Source organism: Oryx dammah, unplaced genomic scaffold (genome assembly GCF_014754425.2).
Source record: "Oryx dammah isolate SB20612 unplaced genomic scaffold, SCBI_Odam_1.1 HiC_scaffold_9, whole genome shotgun sequence".
Lineage (NCBI taxonomy): Eukaryota > Metazoa > Chordata > Mammalia > Artiodactyla > Bovidae > Oryx > Oryx dammah.
In genome coordinates, this window is record NW_024070193.1 from 45,940,657 (window position 1) to 45,957,608 (window position 16,952).

Below are 16,952 nucleotides of genomic sequence, written 5' to 3' on the forward strand. Positions count from 1 at the left end.
CTCCCCTTCCCGAGCCAGAATTAGCAAGGATCCCTTTAAACTTATTTGCCTAGGGTTCTCCCCATTCTCTAGTGGCCTTATATTGGGGATTTATTACAAGATGCTCCTCAAATTCTCCCTTGGACACTCTGTTTGGTTTTCTCCTCATCTGTCTTATAAGTCATGTGGATTAGTTTTCCTTCATTTTTGTTACAATATGAGCCCACCAAGTTGTTCCTTGAGTGTGCCAAATTCCATTTCTTAAACAGAGAGCTCTGTATTTCTACAAATTATGGGTTCATTTGCCTGTGTTGAGTGACAGTAGATTTTCTTTTTTTTTTTTAATTTTTAAGATAATCAGAAAGCAAGGATCTAGTGCACTTTGATAGTCAGTCATCAGCAATTCTGAGTCTTGATTTTCTATACACATTTTTGTAGTTTTAGTTCCTGTATTTAATGGGGTTTTTAAAGGGGCAAAGCCAAAAATCCCCAAAGCAACTTAATATTTTTTTAGTGGACATGCTTTTTCATCTTTATTACTGAGTTTTTAAATTCACTTTTGTTTTTGGTATACAAATATTCTTATAACCCATTGGAAATGTACATTTTAAGATAAGTCTGTTCACATTAGGGCTTCCCCGGAGGCTCAGATGATAAAGAATCCACCTGCAATGCAGAAGATATGAGTTTGATCCCTGGGTCAGGAAGATCCCCTGGGGAAGGAAATGGCAACCCACTCCAGTATTCTTGTCTGGAGAATTCCATGGACAGAGAAGCCTGACAGGCTGTACAGTCCATGGGGTTGCAAAGAGTCAGACACGACTGAGCGAGTAAGCACATAACCATCATTCTTAATGTCTATATTTTAAATTATTTATTATTTTATTCCACTGAATAAGTTCCATTGTTTTCTTTTATATTTCCCAGGTGTGATATTTAGGTGTTTCATAGTGGATTTAAAGGTTTTAAGAACTTTTTTTCTTAGTGTGAATGCTGTGTGTTTTTATAGGTCCGTCTCACCCATGAAATTAAACACAAGAACATAGTAACTTTTCATGAATGGTATGAAACCAGCAATCATCTCTGGCTAGTTGTGGAACTCTGCACAGGTAGGAGTAAAGAAGTGCTACGATGATAGTCACCGTATATTGCTTTGAAAAAAACATATGATGCAGATTTTGTTATTTTTCACTTTTTCTTCTATTATGAATGTAAGCATACTGTTGACTACATTAGCTTGAACATCTGCTGTCTGATGTATTAGGGACAGGAAAAAAGCAAAGGTGTTTGGTAAGAGAAAGAGATGCAGCTTGGGGTTACGTTTACTTTGGTATAAAATGATCCTAAATCATCTTCATAACATTTAGAGATAATTTTTAGTGATTGATCAAACAAGTTTTTCCATTCAATAAAAATAAAAGATTTGAGGTAAACTACCTATTACCTAATTAGTTCTTATTTTTTTATTCTTATGCAAAGGATACTTGCATTAGTAAAACTTAAGCAATATAGAAAAATAGATGAATCAACAAATTCCACCACCTGGCAATAATTAGAGATAACATAGCTCTTGCTTGATAAAATTTTCCAAGACTGTATACAGAGAGAAAAGTGACTAAATACGTAGGTATTGTCTGGACTTTTAGTTTCAGTGTCTTTAGGAAAAAATGTAAGAAGTACCACAGTTATACATTGAGTAATAATAAAGAATTATTAAATGTTAAGATGAAATGTAATAATTTCTAGCTTTATGAGTCTCTTACCTATTGGCCCTTATAATTTATAAAGCAGTTATTAAAGCTTATTTGGAATAGTAAATTATTTGCATTTTGCGTTTTATTTTTTGAATCAATGGGAGGAGACAGTGGTTTAATTTCTTTCATAAGATGTACACACTGTTGAGGTGATCAGGGGATTCCACCTGTGTTACTTTTTGATTCAGCAGTTATTGCTGACCCCTGGCTGTTGTAACAACCTGACTCATTTATACCTGTGTTTGGAATGGTTCCTCACCTACCAAACAAAATGAACAGAACCCAGAATGCCTCCTACCTTCATCACAGGAATTCTGATTGAACTTTCAGCTGCCAGCTAAGACTTCTTTTTCTGTGAACTTGACTTCTAATTATAATCTTCATCCTAAAAAAAAAAAAACAAAAAATTTTGTTTCTGACACTTAGGTGGTAGAGTTATGACAGGGACCTTGGAAGGATATAGACGTGGAATTCACAGTGTGTCTGCCACTGACCTATTATTTCATCAGTGGTGTACATCAGAGTTTGTAATTTTCTAACACTTAAGGAAAAGCGCCTTTTTGTGTCAGGCAGTACTTGCGGAATGTGACCTAACTTTGCATGGGGGTAAACATGACTATCCTCTGCACGGTGTGATTAAAGTGTACCATTTACGGTAGCACTTAATACTAATTTCTGTAGCTGTTTCTTTCCCAAGGGGTCTGGAGTGAGAGATCACAGTGCCAGAGCGATTCTTCCTTCACCCCACTGGCGTATTTATTGACTATCCTTCCAGACCGAGCAGCTGTTCGCCCGTAGCTGGCTCTGGAGTGTGGAGCTTCCTGTTAGGGTTCCTGGACCAGTGTTGATTCACGAGTATGTTTCCCCGTCAGATTGTCCAGATGGACTGATTTGATCGTGTTTTCATGCTTAGGTCCCAGCATGCAACCTTTCTAGAGGCACTGTATAATGCTCGTGGGTTAAAGTGGGTGATTTTAATCAACTTGCAGGTGGTTCTTTAGAAATGGTTATTGCTCAAGATGAAAATCTCCCAGAAGATGTAGTGAGAGAATTTGGGATTGACCTGCTGACTGGATTACATCATCTTCATCAACTTGGCATTCTCTTCTGTGACATTTCTCCCGGAAAGGTAATTCATGAAAGTTTTGATTCCCTGACTGTTTGTGTCTCAATCTGTAATGCTTCCTCAAAGATGTTTTTATTTTTAGATACAACTTTGATATATTTAGAGCATCTTGAAATTTTTTAGTCAACATTTTTTTTTTTAACAAAAGGAAGTACATAGTATTATATTTTAGGTTCCTATTTAGCAGCCTATTGAAGTACCTTTTAGAAAGTGAAATCTCCCCTCCTTTCAGGATTCTCGGAGTAAGTATCATTGCTCTTGAGGTACGTTGTGAATGATGAGCTCAATAGACCTATAGAATAAGACTCTTCGTTCCTAAATTATAATTCACACTTATGAGACATTATTATAGTTTGATAATGACATTCTTGACAATGTGTGTTTGATTCCTGCTATTTTATATCAAACATTTTTCTTTTCTGGTAGAACTAATTACCCATTGCTAAATGTGTTTCATTGTTGGAGAGGCACAAACCTGCTTAGTGTCTGAGTCACATCAACACTGATACTGAGATGCTGTGTGTCCTGGACCAGTTACCCTTTCTGTTTGTACCTTAGGTTTCTTGCCTGTGATGGGGTGGGGGGTAGATATTTCAAGAAGATAGAATTACATATTATGTTTAAGTGAAATTCATAGGACGTTTTCTGGTAGATAGTGTGCTTGCAGTCAGTGGCACCTGTTGCCTTTATAAGTTCATACTCTTAGGGATTGTATGTGTTACTGGTCTTAGTTGCTACTTCTTTTCATTTGTTAATGAAACAAAAAGCTGAATATGTTCTTGTTAAATGTTACTTTAGGCCATCTGTAGAAGAACATAATGAAACCTACAAAAAAAAAAAAACTCCATAAAAACTCTCTTTAACAGTCATTCTTATTTGAAATATTCATATCCTTGTTTGAAGACTATAACCGCTTAATTGTGTTACAGCCCTGAAAGCAGCTGTGGACAATATATAAATGGGTGGGTGTAACTTTGTTTCAAAAAAACCTCTATTTGTGGACATGGAAATGTCAGTTTCATGTAATTTTCACCTGTCAAGAAGTAGTATTTTCATTTTTTTCAATGGATGGAGGAGCCTGGAAGGCTGCAGTCCATGGGGTCGCTGAGGGTCAGACACGACTGAGTGACTTCACTTTCACTTTTCACTTTCATGCATTGGAGAAGGAAATGGTAACCCACTCCAGTGTTCTTGCCTGGAGAATCGCAGGGACGGGGGAGCCTGGTGGGCTGCCGTCTATGGGGTCACACAGAGTCGGACACGACCGAAGTGACTTAGCAGCAGCAGTAGCAGAACCATAAAAACCGTGCTTAGCTCATGCTTGTACAAACATAGGCAGTAGCAGTATATGGCCCAGAGACTATAATGTGCCAGCTCCTATATGTGAGTTCTTTTATGAGGTTTCATATCAGCTGTTCATAATCTTGGAGCTTCAGGCTGATTTATAAGGTAACTTTTATTCTAGAACTGGGTTTGGAGGAGTTCCAGCAGGATGCCTATTTCTGTGAATGGAGTTCTGTTGAAACAGCCACACCCTTTCACTTATGTATTGTCAGTGGTTGCAGGCTTGAGAAGTCAGGGCAGAAACAGTATGTATGGCTTGCAAAGTCTAAAATATTTACTAACTTAAAAAAAATTATCTGCCACCTGCTGTTGGTTCTGCAAGTGTGTTCCCTGGACCGGCAGCATCAACGTTACCTGGGACTTGTTAGAAATGCAGGTTCTTGGGCCTCACCCCAGATCTTTTGAATCAGAAACTCTCAGGGTAGGGACTAGTTGTTGTCTTAACAAGGCCTTCAGGTGCTCAAAAAAAAAAAAAAAAGTTTAAAAGTCACTGTGGTAGACTAACTGACATCTTTAGTGTTTGTGACTAGAAGTAAAGAGTAAATTGCTTTTGAGGATCAAAAAGCCCCTTGCAAGGGAAGGAAAAGATAAAGGTAAGAGAACACTGGTTCCTGGTATAGTTTCAATCATCAACAGATAACTTCTCATCACAAATTATATTAGCAGACTTGAGCACTTTTCACATGGCAGTCATGGTCAGAAGCCCTTTGCATCATGTACAACCTCAATCCTTAAAACTATCTGAAGTATCACTTTCCCCATTTTATAGGTGAAGAGACTGAGATTTACAAAGGGTAAGTAATTTCTGTAGGTTAGACTGCCAGTAAGTGGTGAACCTAGGGGTCAAATCTAGGTCTCTAACTTCAGAACCCTTAGTCTGAACCCTACAGTCCCTAGGACTGGTGGGTTTCCAGATCCTCTTTCAGCTGTTACTGAGGGTTCATGAGTAGATTGTTTTATGTACATTCTTCATCTTTCCCAAAAGACTGCTGTTTCCCTGTGTGGTTTTACGACACATTTTTCATCTGCATCTGAGAAGGGAGAATTTAATATTTGATTCTGTTAGTGTTGGATTTACATTTCCTAAGCTGCTTTTTGGGGCTTCCCCAGTGGCTCAGCAGTAAAGAATCCTGCGGTGCAGAAGACCTGGGTTGGATCCTTGGGTTGGGAAGATCCCTTGGAGGAGGGCATGGCAACCCACTCCAGTAATTCTTGCCTGGAGAATCCCATGGACAGAGGAACCTGGTGGGCTACAGTCCATAGGATTGCAAAGAGTTGGACATGACTGAAGCGACTGAGCATAGCATTTTCTTTTAAAAAAAATTCTGTTTAATTTTCTGAGTTGTGATGAAGCAAGAAAGCCAATACTCAGGGTTCTATAGGGAGATTATAAGAGGTACGGATGGAAATGCAAATAACACTGAATTTGTGTTTGAACACATTTGTTTCTTCACCTTTATAGATACTCTTGGAAGGGCCTGGAACACTGAAGTTTAGTAATTTTTCCTTGGCCAAAGTGGAAGGTGAAAATTTGGAAGAGTTCTTCACCTTGGTGGCAGCAGAAGAAGGAGGAGGTGACAGCGGGGAAAATGTAGTGAAGAAAAACATGAAAAGTAGAGTGAAAGGTATGAGGCGAGCTTCAAGGTCAGAAGTCCAGTGGTGGGCCACCCAAGTCCCGTGTTTGGAGAAAATGTCCACCTTTTATGTTGCCAGCCAAATGATGTATTGAAAATAAATAATAAGGACCCAGGAGAAGCCTGGATTTATGGATGGCTTTGTCTAGGACCTAAGGTTTTCCATGTGGATCTAATGCCGTTTAAAGCACAGGGAACCTCTGACAAAGCCTTCTCCTTCACTTCATCACTGACTGCTCCTTAGAATGTAAGGAAGGGGATTTTGTCTCCCTTCCTGCTGTATCCTCAGCACTTATCCCCGGTGTCTGGCACACACCAGCAGCTCGGTACATATTCAGCATTGTTAAGTAGCTAATATTCTGCAAGAATGGAAGATTTTTAAGGGTGCATCCTTGGGAGGTGGTTTTGACAGTGAGATGGGTTCTAGGCTGTTAGCTCACTGTGCTTGAGGGGAGAGTATGAAGTCAAATTTCTTTTTTCTTTCCTACTTTTTTTTTTTTTTTTCCTTTTGACCATGCCGTGTGGCATGCGGGATCCTAGTTCCCTGACCAGGAAGTCATATTTCTTATATGAGAACTTTTGATAGAAGTGATAAAGATCTTTTTTCCTAAGTTCCTGGTGCAGTACTTGAGACTTTGGACCAGTGAGACTCACCAGGAAGCAAAAGGCACTGGGAGAGAGGGCAGCATCCCTGGGCCTGGTGGTCACATGGCCTTGATGAGAATGAGATAACGTGATAGGGAGCAGCAGGTTAACCAGAGGCCCATAAATATGAGGAAAGAAATTTAACTTTTAGGGTTAGTGTTGAAGTAAAATTTCATGCCTAGGAAGAACGGTCTTTAAATCCCCAAATATCATTCCATGGAACGACTGGCATCCTGTGAAAATGAGTATTATAGACTATGCTTTTATTATAGAAAACAAGGAGGGCAGTATGTCTCAGGAATGTACCTTTTGAAATAGTCCCTTCAAAAGGGGAAAAGGGCTGTGTTATAGAGAAATGTCAGTTTTTAGCAGTGATGCCTGGTCACTTCTGAGCTTAATCTAAGAACAATCCCATGAGGGGGGCATGCTAACCTCTTTTCTAGTGACTGGTGATTACTCAGTTTGTGGGAAGGACATCCTCATTGGAAGATGGGAAACCCTGGGTTTTGGCAGGTACTCTGTAACTGCCCAACTCTGCAGCTTAGAGGATGTGAGGGTACTTTCCAGGCCTCAGCTGTTCATGTCCGTAAGCAGGAGTGCTTTCTAACTCTGGAATTTGGTATTTCTGGGTAATACGAAACTCTGTCCAGTGTACCTGGTAAACACTAGGTACTGTTAACCAGTGGCTGCTCGTTCCTCTTCTGCATGCATGGTAGGTCTGCATCGTCCCTGCCACAGCTCACCAGGTGTGCACAGAGGTCTCTTCGAGTTGGGAGTTTTAAGAGCCGGTGTTAAGTTAACCACATTCTTTGCCCCCACCTTGCTGACTGAGGAAGCATGTACTGAAATGTAGCCTGGGTCTTGGATGGACTGATTGTGAGGGCTGAACCCCATTGGCTGACGTGTAGGGGATGTGTAGTTTCATGATGAAGAAACTTGTGTAGTTAAGCCAGTGAGAATTTGGACTGCTGACTTCTATATAACTTAATCTATCCTAATCAAGATATTGTTGATAACAATCAAAGGTTCTTTTCTTACAACTATTTGAATTGTTAATTTAAAAGAATACACTTTAGTGTGCCACACCTCTTACTCAGGTGATTATTCCAAAGCTTTATATTTCAGTACATTCTCACATATGCAGAAGATACCACTTTAATGGTAGAAAGTGAGAAACTAAAGAGCCTCTTAATGAGGTGAAAGAGGAGAGTGAAAAAGCTGGCATAAAACTCAGCATTCAAAAAAGATCATGGCATCCAGTCCCATCAATTCATGGCAAATAGAAGAGGAAAGAATGGAGGCAGGGACAGATTTTATTTTCTTAGGCTCCAAAATCATGGTGGATGATGACTGCAGCCATGGAATTAAAACATGCTTACTTATTGGAAGGAAAGCTGTGGTAAACCTAGACAGTATGTTAAAAAGAAGAGACATCACTTTGCCTACAAAGGTCTGTCTCTAGTCAAAGCTATGGTTTTTCCAGTAGTTGTGTATGGATGTGAGAGTTGGACCATAAAGAAGGCTGAGTGCCAAAGAATTGATGCTTTTGAACTGTAGTGCTGGAGAAGACTCTTGAGAGTCCCTTGGACTGCGAGGAGATCAAACCAGTCAATCCTAAAGGAAGTTAGTTCTGAATATTCATTGGAAGGACTGTTGCTGAAGGTGAAACTCTAATACTTTGGACTGTGATGTAAAGAGCCGATTTGTTGGAAAAAACCCTGATGCTGGGAAAGATTGAAGGTGAAGGGAGAAGGGGGCAGCAGAGGATGAGATGGTTAGGTAGTATCACTGACTCAATGGACTTGAATTTGAGCCAACTCTGGGAGATTGTGGAAGACAGAGGAGCCTGGTGTGCTGCAGTCTATGGGGTTGCAGAGTCAGACACAACTTAGGGACTGAAAGCACGTGTTCTCAGCAAGTGCCGTACTTAGTTGCTCAGTTGTGTCTGCCTCTTTGCAATCCTGTGGACTGCAGCCCGCTAGGCTCCTCTGTCCATGGAGATTCTCCAGGCAAGAATACTGGGGTGGGTTGCCAAGATCTTCTCCAAGGGATCTTCCCAACCGAGGGATGGAACCTAGGTCTCCTGCATTGCAGATGAATTCTTTATCGACTGAGCCAAGGGAAGCCCTCTTGGCAAGTGGGACCTTAAAATTAGAAAACATATAAAAATGTGAAATATGCACGAAGCTCTGTTCATGTGCATGTTCTCTGATCTTTTTTCACTTTACCTAGTTGGGCTTCCCTGATGGCTCAAACGGTAGAGAGTCTGCCCACAATGTGGGAGACCTGGGTTCGATCCCTGGGTTGGGAAGATCCCCTAGAGAAGGGAAATAGCAGCCCACTCCAGTATTCTTGCCTGGGAAATCCCATGGATGGAGGAGCCTGGCGGGCTACAGTCCATGGGGTCACAGAGTCGGACACGACTGAGAGGCTACCACAGTCTTTCCTAGGTGTATTTGTGTTGGCAGCAGTACAAATGCCTAACAAAACTGTCCTTTCACCTTTATTTTTAGGATCTCTTATCTATACAGCTCCAGAAATTGTGAGGGGTACCGACTTCTCCATCACCAGTGACCTCTGGTCCTTGGGCTGCCTGCTCTATGAAATGTTTTCAGGTGATTACATTCTGGTTCAGTTTAAAATCAGAGCTGGACACACATACATAATGGTTACCTATGTAGTTTGAGAAGAGTTTGCCTGTAAGAAGTGAAAAAGCTGATTTTTCTATATGCTAATTTTTGCTGACTTGCTTGGTTGTCTCAGCATGTGCAGATTTTTAGGAGCTTTTGACAAGGAGGTATTTTTCATGGTAATCGTTTGGAATGTTGAAATATGCCTAACTGTTGAAAACTGATTGTTAGTAGAGCATCTTGGAAAGGTACCATTGACTATGAATTTTCAGATGTGTCCAGTGGCCCGTGCAACTCTTGGAGTATGGTTATCCATAAGTGAATTTTGTATTTTTAGGATGATAAATTTTCAATTGCAGAAATATAGACAGTGTGCCTGGTGTGTACTCAGCATTCAGTAATTAGTTATGCTATATATGTATGTTTTTTCTATAAATTATGTCATCTTGAACTGTCTGTAGTTGAGATTCATTAAGAATTATTGGTGGTAGCAAACTGTTTAATTTTGCAAGTTTTCGTTTCATTTAAGGAAAGCCTCCATTCTTCTCAGAATGTGTCTCAGAACTAATTGAGAAGATTTGTTATGAAGATCCTTTGCCACCTATTCCAAAAGGTAGGATTTCTTTTTTATTATAAATGTAGTCGATTTACTACACGGACCAATGGTGCACTTTTATCCCAAAGTGTTTCTATTGATTCATAACCCCTCAAATTTGTGTTTTCTGAATAATCACAAATTGATATTTTTAGAAATGTTAGTATTCCCTTTGCCATTTTTAAAAAGATGCTGAAATAGAAAGCAGAGTACTATTAAGTTCCCTCATTTAAAAATACAAATTATTTTGTCTTCCTGTATCAAAGGAAGTCTGGTTTAAAGATTTAAAACTCAAACTTTTATGTCGTTTTGGTGTGTTCATATGTCTATACCATTTACTTACTGTGTACTCATGTCCCGTGTAGTGTTTGAATAGGAACAAATCAAGCATTTCTCAGTCTCGTATCTTGAGAAATCAGAATGCTACCCTGATAAGCTCAAGCGTTTAAGCTCGATTTGGTTAAAGTATTTTAAAAGTATTGAAAATTTAATGATACAAATTGTAATTAATGTGTTTACCATTAACAATTTTAAGGAAAGAAAAAGAAGGTACAAACATAATAAGACACTTTGCTACATTCCTCAAAAGATGTGACTCTTAAGACCCCAAAATGAATATAAGACTGTGAAAAATAAGGTTGTGAGTTTTAAAAGAAAAAAGAATCCTCAACAATTGATGGGAGAAATAGGAATGCAGAATATTTTCAGTATCATCCTAGGTGGAAAAAATCAAAAAATCTTGATATTTTGAAAGGGGTCTATATTTCTTAAAAAGTCTTTCTTTCTTTCTTTTTTAAAATTCAATTTTCATAGAAATCAGTCATTCCTGTTTCTTATAATGATGACTTCTGATTGTTTACTTGTTTAAGTACTCACAGCATTGAGTATTATTTTCCTGTATAAGTTAAAGGTGTTTATGCAGGGTAAAGAAATCTGAGAATGAAGGTATCAAAGGTCTGGTCAAGAAAACCACTGGCGGCCCGAGGGTGATTATCTCACAGGAATCTTGTTCAGACTGTGGCCACAGTGCCTAATAGCACCATCTGTTTTGATGGGTTTGGCCATCATCTTGTGGGCCACTTCTTCTTCTTCTTTTTTTTTTTTATTTTTGCTTTATTTTACTTTACAATACTGTATTGGTTTTGCCATACATTGACATGAATCCACCACGGGTGTATACAAGCTCCCAATCCTGAATCCCCCCTCCCGCCTCTCACCCCATATCATCACCACTTCTTTTAATTATAGACTGATAATTTGACCAAGGTGTGCATCTGTCCAATATAAAAAGACAGAACACTTGGAGATGAATAGAATTTGACAGTATCATAATATTGTGATGTGTATTCTTTTCCTGTTAAAAATCTTTGAAATAAAGTGGGGTTACAAGTACTGTAGTCACAGTATATTATCAAGCAAAGCTGGTTAAGAATGCCTCAGAAAATGAAACATAATTAATAGTTGAAGACAAGGGTGTGAGCTCATGATCCTTACTGGGGTTGTAAAGAGAAAGTTTAGAGGTTAGTCAGAACTTAGTTTTTGAGATACATGTTTTATTGTGGTCCAGGGACAAAGTTTAAAATTTTTGCCCCCCCCCCCCGCCCCATTAAGTGGAGGCTTTATTGTTACTCATGTATTCCATGTTCTCTTAAAAATAATTAATGTGCTTAAAGTGCTTTTATTATAATGTTGATGCAGGGTGTGTTTTCAGTTACTTAACCACTTTTCTTTCTTTTTTGGGTGTTATTTTGTGTCTAGATTCTTCTTGTCCTAAAGCTTCTTCAGATTTTATTAATTTGCTTGATGGTTTGCTTCAAAAAGACCCTCAGAAAAGGTATGTGTGGGTAATATTTTAACATGATTGAGCAGTGGAATCTTTTTTTTTCCTTTAGTGTACTTCTAAAATTGTACTGTTCTTATTATAGAAAGAACTGTTCCAATGATCTCTCTCTTTCTGGGGGGAAAAAAAAGGAAATCTGAGTCTACATTGAGTGGCTGCCCTGTTTCCAGGTGTTTTTAATCAGGAGACATTTAAAAGTCAGTGTTTCTTCTAGTGTAGCACGTAGTTGCCTGATAGGTTGACAGATTTTCTTGTAACTCCCCAGATCCGAGGAGTACACTTTTTTGTTTCCATTGTGGGTTTCAGGCTAAAACTGTCTTAGACCACCCCACTGTGGATGTGCTGTCAAGATACTTAATGTAATAATGACTAACAGAGCCCTATTTTAATGTGATGTGATTTGTCAATATGATATTCCTGTCCTACTGGGAATGTCAAGTGACAGATGACAGGCACAGTGTGAATCTTCTGTGTGGCAGGGATGGCAGAAAGTTAGAAATGCTTACGATACAGAGTAGGGGAGGGCAGAAGGGAGTAGGGAATGAAGGTGGGGGTCTCCCTGGCCTGGAGGACAAGAGAAACTAGATTCTGGTTCTCCCACTAGTTATGTTGAGGTTTTTGACAAATGTTTGGGGTCTCTACTTCAGGGTGTAAAATGAATAAATTTAGTATAGCATGTAATGTATCAGCATTAAATGTGAGAGAAAGTATACAAAAGAAAATGTTTATACTTGAATAAATTGTGGGCCACTGCTGTACTTGCAATAGAATGCTTTTAGGATAAGTGTTACTTTGGTGGATAATCTCCCAGATTTTTTGGGTAAGATATAAATATGCTTAATTTTAGGACCTTATTTAGGATATATTTTAATGTATTTATTCCATCTGAAATACTTTTTTGCGTAAATGGGACCACCCCATAACCTAGTTTCTTTACTCTATATATCTGCTTGGTCATTTTATTTTTTCACTTGGTCATTTTAAGTGGCTGTTGAATGTACATGCAATAATGTATGATAACATTCAGAGTACTTTTTTTTTTTTTTTTGAGAGTGCTTCTTGATTTAGGGTATCATATATACTGACTGCTATAGTAAATATGTTTTTGTCTCTGTTCATTTTTGTTCACTTAAGAAGTTATCTCCTTTGAATAAGTTTCTCAAGATGGGGTTGCTGGCCAAAGGGTAATAAGAACATTAAAAATGTGGACACATTCGCTGATCCCAGGAACATGGGAAGGTTTATACTTCCAGCAATTTTAGAAAGCTCCTTCCCTCCCATTGTTAAATACAGTGAGCTTTGTTGATCTTATGCATTTTTTGCTACTTTGTTAGATGAAAAAGAAATTCCATTTTATTGGCAATTTTAATTGTTAGTGAATTTTAGGAGCCATTTGTATAAAAGGTATATACTTGCAACTGACAATTCTTTATCGCTTGTGTTTTAATTTCAACCAAAGTAGTTTGAATTTCATTTCCTAAATTTTGAATAATTAGATATAAATTACTATCTTTTTTGAATTTTAGGCTTAATCATTTTGAGTCTGAGTATACTGCAGGTATAATTGATCAGTAGTAAAACTTAATGCTTTGAAAGTGAGTCTAATTTTCGGATATAGCCTGAAGTCATCTTAATGTGGGTGATCTAGTTAAATAATGTTTTGACTCCTAAACAGAAGAGTGACTGTGTGTAGTCATGAGGTTGATAATCTTGTTTATTTCTGAATGAACTTCTAAAAGTGAAGTTACAAAATTGGCAGGGCAGGAATAGAGATGCAGATATAGAGAACAGACTTTGGATCCAGCTAGGGAAGGAGAGGGTGGATGAATTGAGTAGCACTGAAACGTGTGTATTACCATGTGTAAAATAGATAGCTAATGGGAAGCTGCTGTGTAACACAGGGAGTTCAATGGAGTACTCTCTGACAACCTATAGGGGTGGGTTAGGGGATAGGGATTTCAGGAGGGAGGGGACATGTGTACTTATAATTGATTCATATTGTTATATGGCAGAAGCCATCACAATATTATAAAGCAGTTATCCTCCAGTTAAAAATTAAGAAAAGAATAAAATAGATAATAAAAAGGGATATGTGAAACAGATCTAATATGTGTAACTAGGACATGTCCTGGGAATTCTCCATGGTAAATCATATTAAAATAGATTTTAAACATTTCTGTTTTATAAAGACTGACTTGGGCAGACCTGCTGCAGCATTCATTTTGGAAGGATGCTTTTGCTAGAAACGATCAGGACTCAAGCACTGAGGATTCCAACGTCAGGTAAGTACAAGCTGATCTTTGTGTGGGGGGCATGGTTATTAAACACTTGGCCCATTACTATGATTGCAGCCTCAGTGATGTGAATTTCTGTGCTTTTCATAATAGAAAATCAGGCATTTGGTTAATTAAGGGTTGCTTAAAGAGTTTAGTCATGACATTTGTGTGCTTGACTTTGCTCATTTTCTGGTCAGTTGTTTATTCTCCAGACAGAGTTTTAGTCCTGTAGTCGTTAGCTCTGTTCACCTGGACGTCCACCTTGTCAGCACATGGTAGGATCTCGTCTCCCTCTTTGAAATCAGGTGCATTCCTGTGACTTACTGTGGCTAATGAAACGTGAGCAGAAGTGGTGTGTTATTTCTGGGTAGAAACTCAAAGAGCCAGTGTGTGATTTGCTACATTTCTTTCTCCTGATGAGGTGATCAGGAAGAAAGTATCCAGGTGGAGTTACCTTCAGGCTGGGTCTTTAGTGACCACGATGAGCATAGCTTTCCTGCCCACCTGTGGTGGCTGTGTGCACGAGTGAGACGTAAAGCTAGGAGATTCTAAGTCACTACTATTTGTGGATTGTGCACGGCATAACCTAGCTCATCCTGACTAATACACTTCATTTTCATTATTAAGTCTTCTTAGCCCAGGACACTTAAAAAAGTGATGGTGTTTTGAAAAGAACAAGGTGAAAGGTAGATGAGGCAAAGTCCAGATAATCAACTCCTCCTCTCTCCACTTCATTCAGTGATAATGGTTGTTTGATTCTTAATTTTAATCTTGTCAGTTGAGTGTACTGGATAGAGAAATCTGAATTCTATATAAGGTCTCTCTCAAACTTTGGTTTCTGTGATCCACTGAGCTGCAGCTGTTTTCACACTGCAGGCTCTATGAAGAGTACAGAAACAGGGCTTGGGTCCTTGTCCATCAGTGTCAGTAAGTCCTAGGACACCTTGCACCTTAGTATGCCATCTTCCTTTTGATCTGTATGCCTTTTATTCCTTATTGGCCTTGCAGGGGCTTTTTTTAGCATGGTAATGAATGAGGTAATGAAAGAGTGGGACACGACTGAGCAACTGAACTGACTGTATGAGGGGTGATGAGATGAATACCATTGCCTGGTTTCTGATTTTAGAGTGCATTCAGCCTTTCTGCATTAAGTACAATGGGCTTCCCTGATGGCGCTAGTGGTAAAGAACCTGCCTGCCAGTGCAGGAGACGCAAGAGCCGCGGGTTTGATCCCTGGGTCAGGAAGATCCCTTGGAGAAGGAGAATGGCACCCCACGCCACTATTCTTGGCTGGAGAATCCCCATGGACAGAGGAGCCTGGTGGGCTACAGACCTCAGGGTCGCAAGAGTTGGGTACAACAGAGCACGCACACACACGGTGCACACACACACACGGCGCACACACACACACACACGTGCGCGCACACACACGTGCACGCACACACACACGTGCGCACACACACACGCACACAATGAGCTGGAGGGTTTTGTAACTTCCCCTTTTCAGTTGGAAACGAATGTTATTAATAAACATCAAATGCCTTTTTGTATCAATAGATAGGATCCTGTGGTTTCTCTCCTTTAGATTCTCTTTATGGACTCTTACATAAATTGGTTTTCAAATACTGAGGCCACCTTGCCTTCCCCCTGTGAACCACACTTACTCATGGTGTATGCTTCTGTGTCTTGATGGATGTCTTTGGGACCAAGTGACAGGAGGATGATGAGAGAGGAAAAGTAAGAGAACAGAGAGATTTGCCTCACCTTCGTGGGATCATAGCTCTCTGCTTAGAAGAGGATGTTCCTCCCGCAGGATTTTAGGCGTGGGCCAGAAGTGTGTGCTGCAGGATTACCTGGAGGCTGGGGCAGGACAAAAGGGAATAAGAAAAACCAAAAACCAAACAAAAAACTAGGGTATTTCCCCTGCTCTGACCCTTAGGGATTCCCTTTCCTGCTCCTTGGAACAGAAATGGAGGACTTCTCGTGGGGCTCCTTTGAGCCCAGGGCTGGCAACACCGGAAGGGCAGAAATGAAAGGGAAGCTCATTACCGGCTCATTGGTCCTTCGAGTGCTGGTTTACTTCTCCTGTTGGCCTGCTGCTATTTATTTTTCAGGGGTAAATTTTATAGGCTTCTTAGTACAGTGCCTTGCACACAGTGAGTGCTCATTTTAGTTACTCAGTGAAAAATATTACCTTTCTAATTCCATAGTTTGGCCAAATGTCCTGTGCAACTTAAGTATCTTTGCCAGCCTCTTGTTCGACATAGAAAACTAGAGAAAGCTCAGTAGTAAGCTTGATTGAGTTGAGTTTCTTTTGTTAAACAGCAGAAACATGGAATATTCTGGATCCCAAGATGCCACGCAACTTCTGAAGAGCCCTCAAGGTGAACAAGCAAAGGGGGAGAAGAGCAGGCAGCGACTCGGTCGCCCCTTCAGGCTGGGTGAGCTTGCATTGGACCATGTTCCTGCTCTGAACCCTGTTTCTGACAGTCCCTAATTTGTGTTGTCTATCTCTTCAAATCTCTGTCTACATCATGCCCTGCTCATATTTTTGTTCACTTGTGGGTATTGTTTTACCTTCCTGCCACAGAAAATCCATCTGACTTGCGGCCTAAGAGTACCCCTGGGGGTCAGTTGAATGAGTGCATGTTTCTTCTCAGGTATGTAAAATACCAGACTGTAAGGAGTCTATGGGGGATGAAAGCTAAATCTTCTTAAAGTGTCTTGTCCTGGTGGCACACCATGTTGCACAGAAATAAAGGTCAGGGATAAATGCCACATTCCCGTTTTGCTCTCCTTGCAAGCTCCTGTGCAGTGCTGGCCAGTGGAATGTAGACTTCCCTTTGTATTTTTAAAATTTCTAACAAAGCCACTTTATCTTTTCTATTTATAAGGGTTAAAACGTCTTTATTCTGTACTTCTACTGCAAGTAAAATTGACTTTAAAATTTCAGAAGTCTGGCTCCTTTATTTGGATAAAGACTTACAGGAAAAAACAGGTTGTGTCTTTCTTTAAATGTAGTTTTATCTGGGAGGGAGGCTTAAGCAATATTTGCAATCATTGAAATAATAAAATCAGAATGGTATTTAAAGTGATTAGGTCAGTGTATTTAATGTGTAAATATTAAGT

The 16,952-nt window shown here is 39.5% G+C and overlaps 1 protein-coding gene across 4 annotated transcripts in view; it reads left to right on the top strand.

Moving 5' to 3' along the window:
- ULK4 (unc-51 like kinase 4) overlaps positions 1 to 16,952 on the top strand; it is a 492,418-nt gene that overhangs the window by 9,580 nt on the left and 465,886 nt on the right. For 3 of the 4 annotated variants that reach the window (XM_040246041.1, XM_040246038.1, XM_040246039.1), the window contains 9 exons: positions 989 to 1,088; positions 2,723 to 2,862; positions 5,666 to 5,828; positions 8,996 to 9,097; positions 9,642 to 9,725; positions 11,466 to 11,541; positions 13,737 to 13,829; positions 16,149 to 16,264; positions 16,414 to 16,483. In XM_040246041.1, coding sequence (XP_040101975.1) covers positions 2,737 to 2,862; positions 5,666 to 5,828; positions 8,996 to 9,097; positions 9,642 to 9,725; positions 11,466 to 11,541; positions 13,737 to 13,829; positions 16,149 to 16,264; positions 16,414 to 16,483 — 830 coding nt within the window. In that variant the 5' untranslated portion in view covers positions 989 to 1,088; positions 2,723 to 2,736. The remainder of the gene's footprint in view (positions 1 to 988; positions 1,089 to 2,722; positions 2,863 to 5,665; positions 5,829 to 8,995; positions 9,098 to 9,641; positions 9,726 to 11,465; positions 11,542 to 13,736; positions 13,830 to 16,148; positions 16,265 to 16,413; positions 16,484 to 16,952) is intronic. The other variant, XM_040246040.1, reaches the window with a different exon arrangement.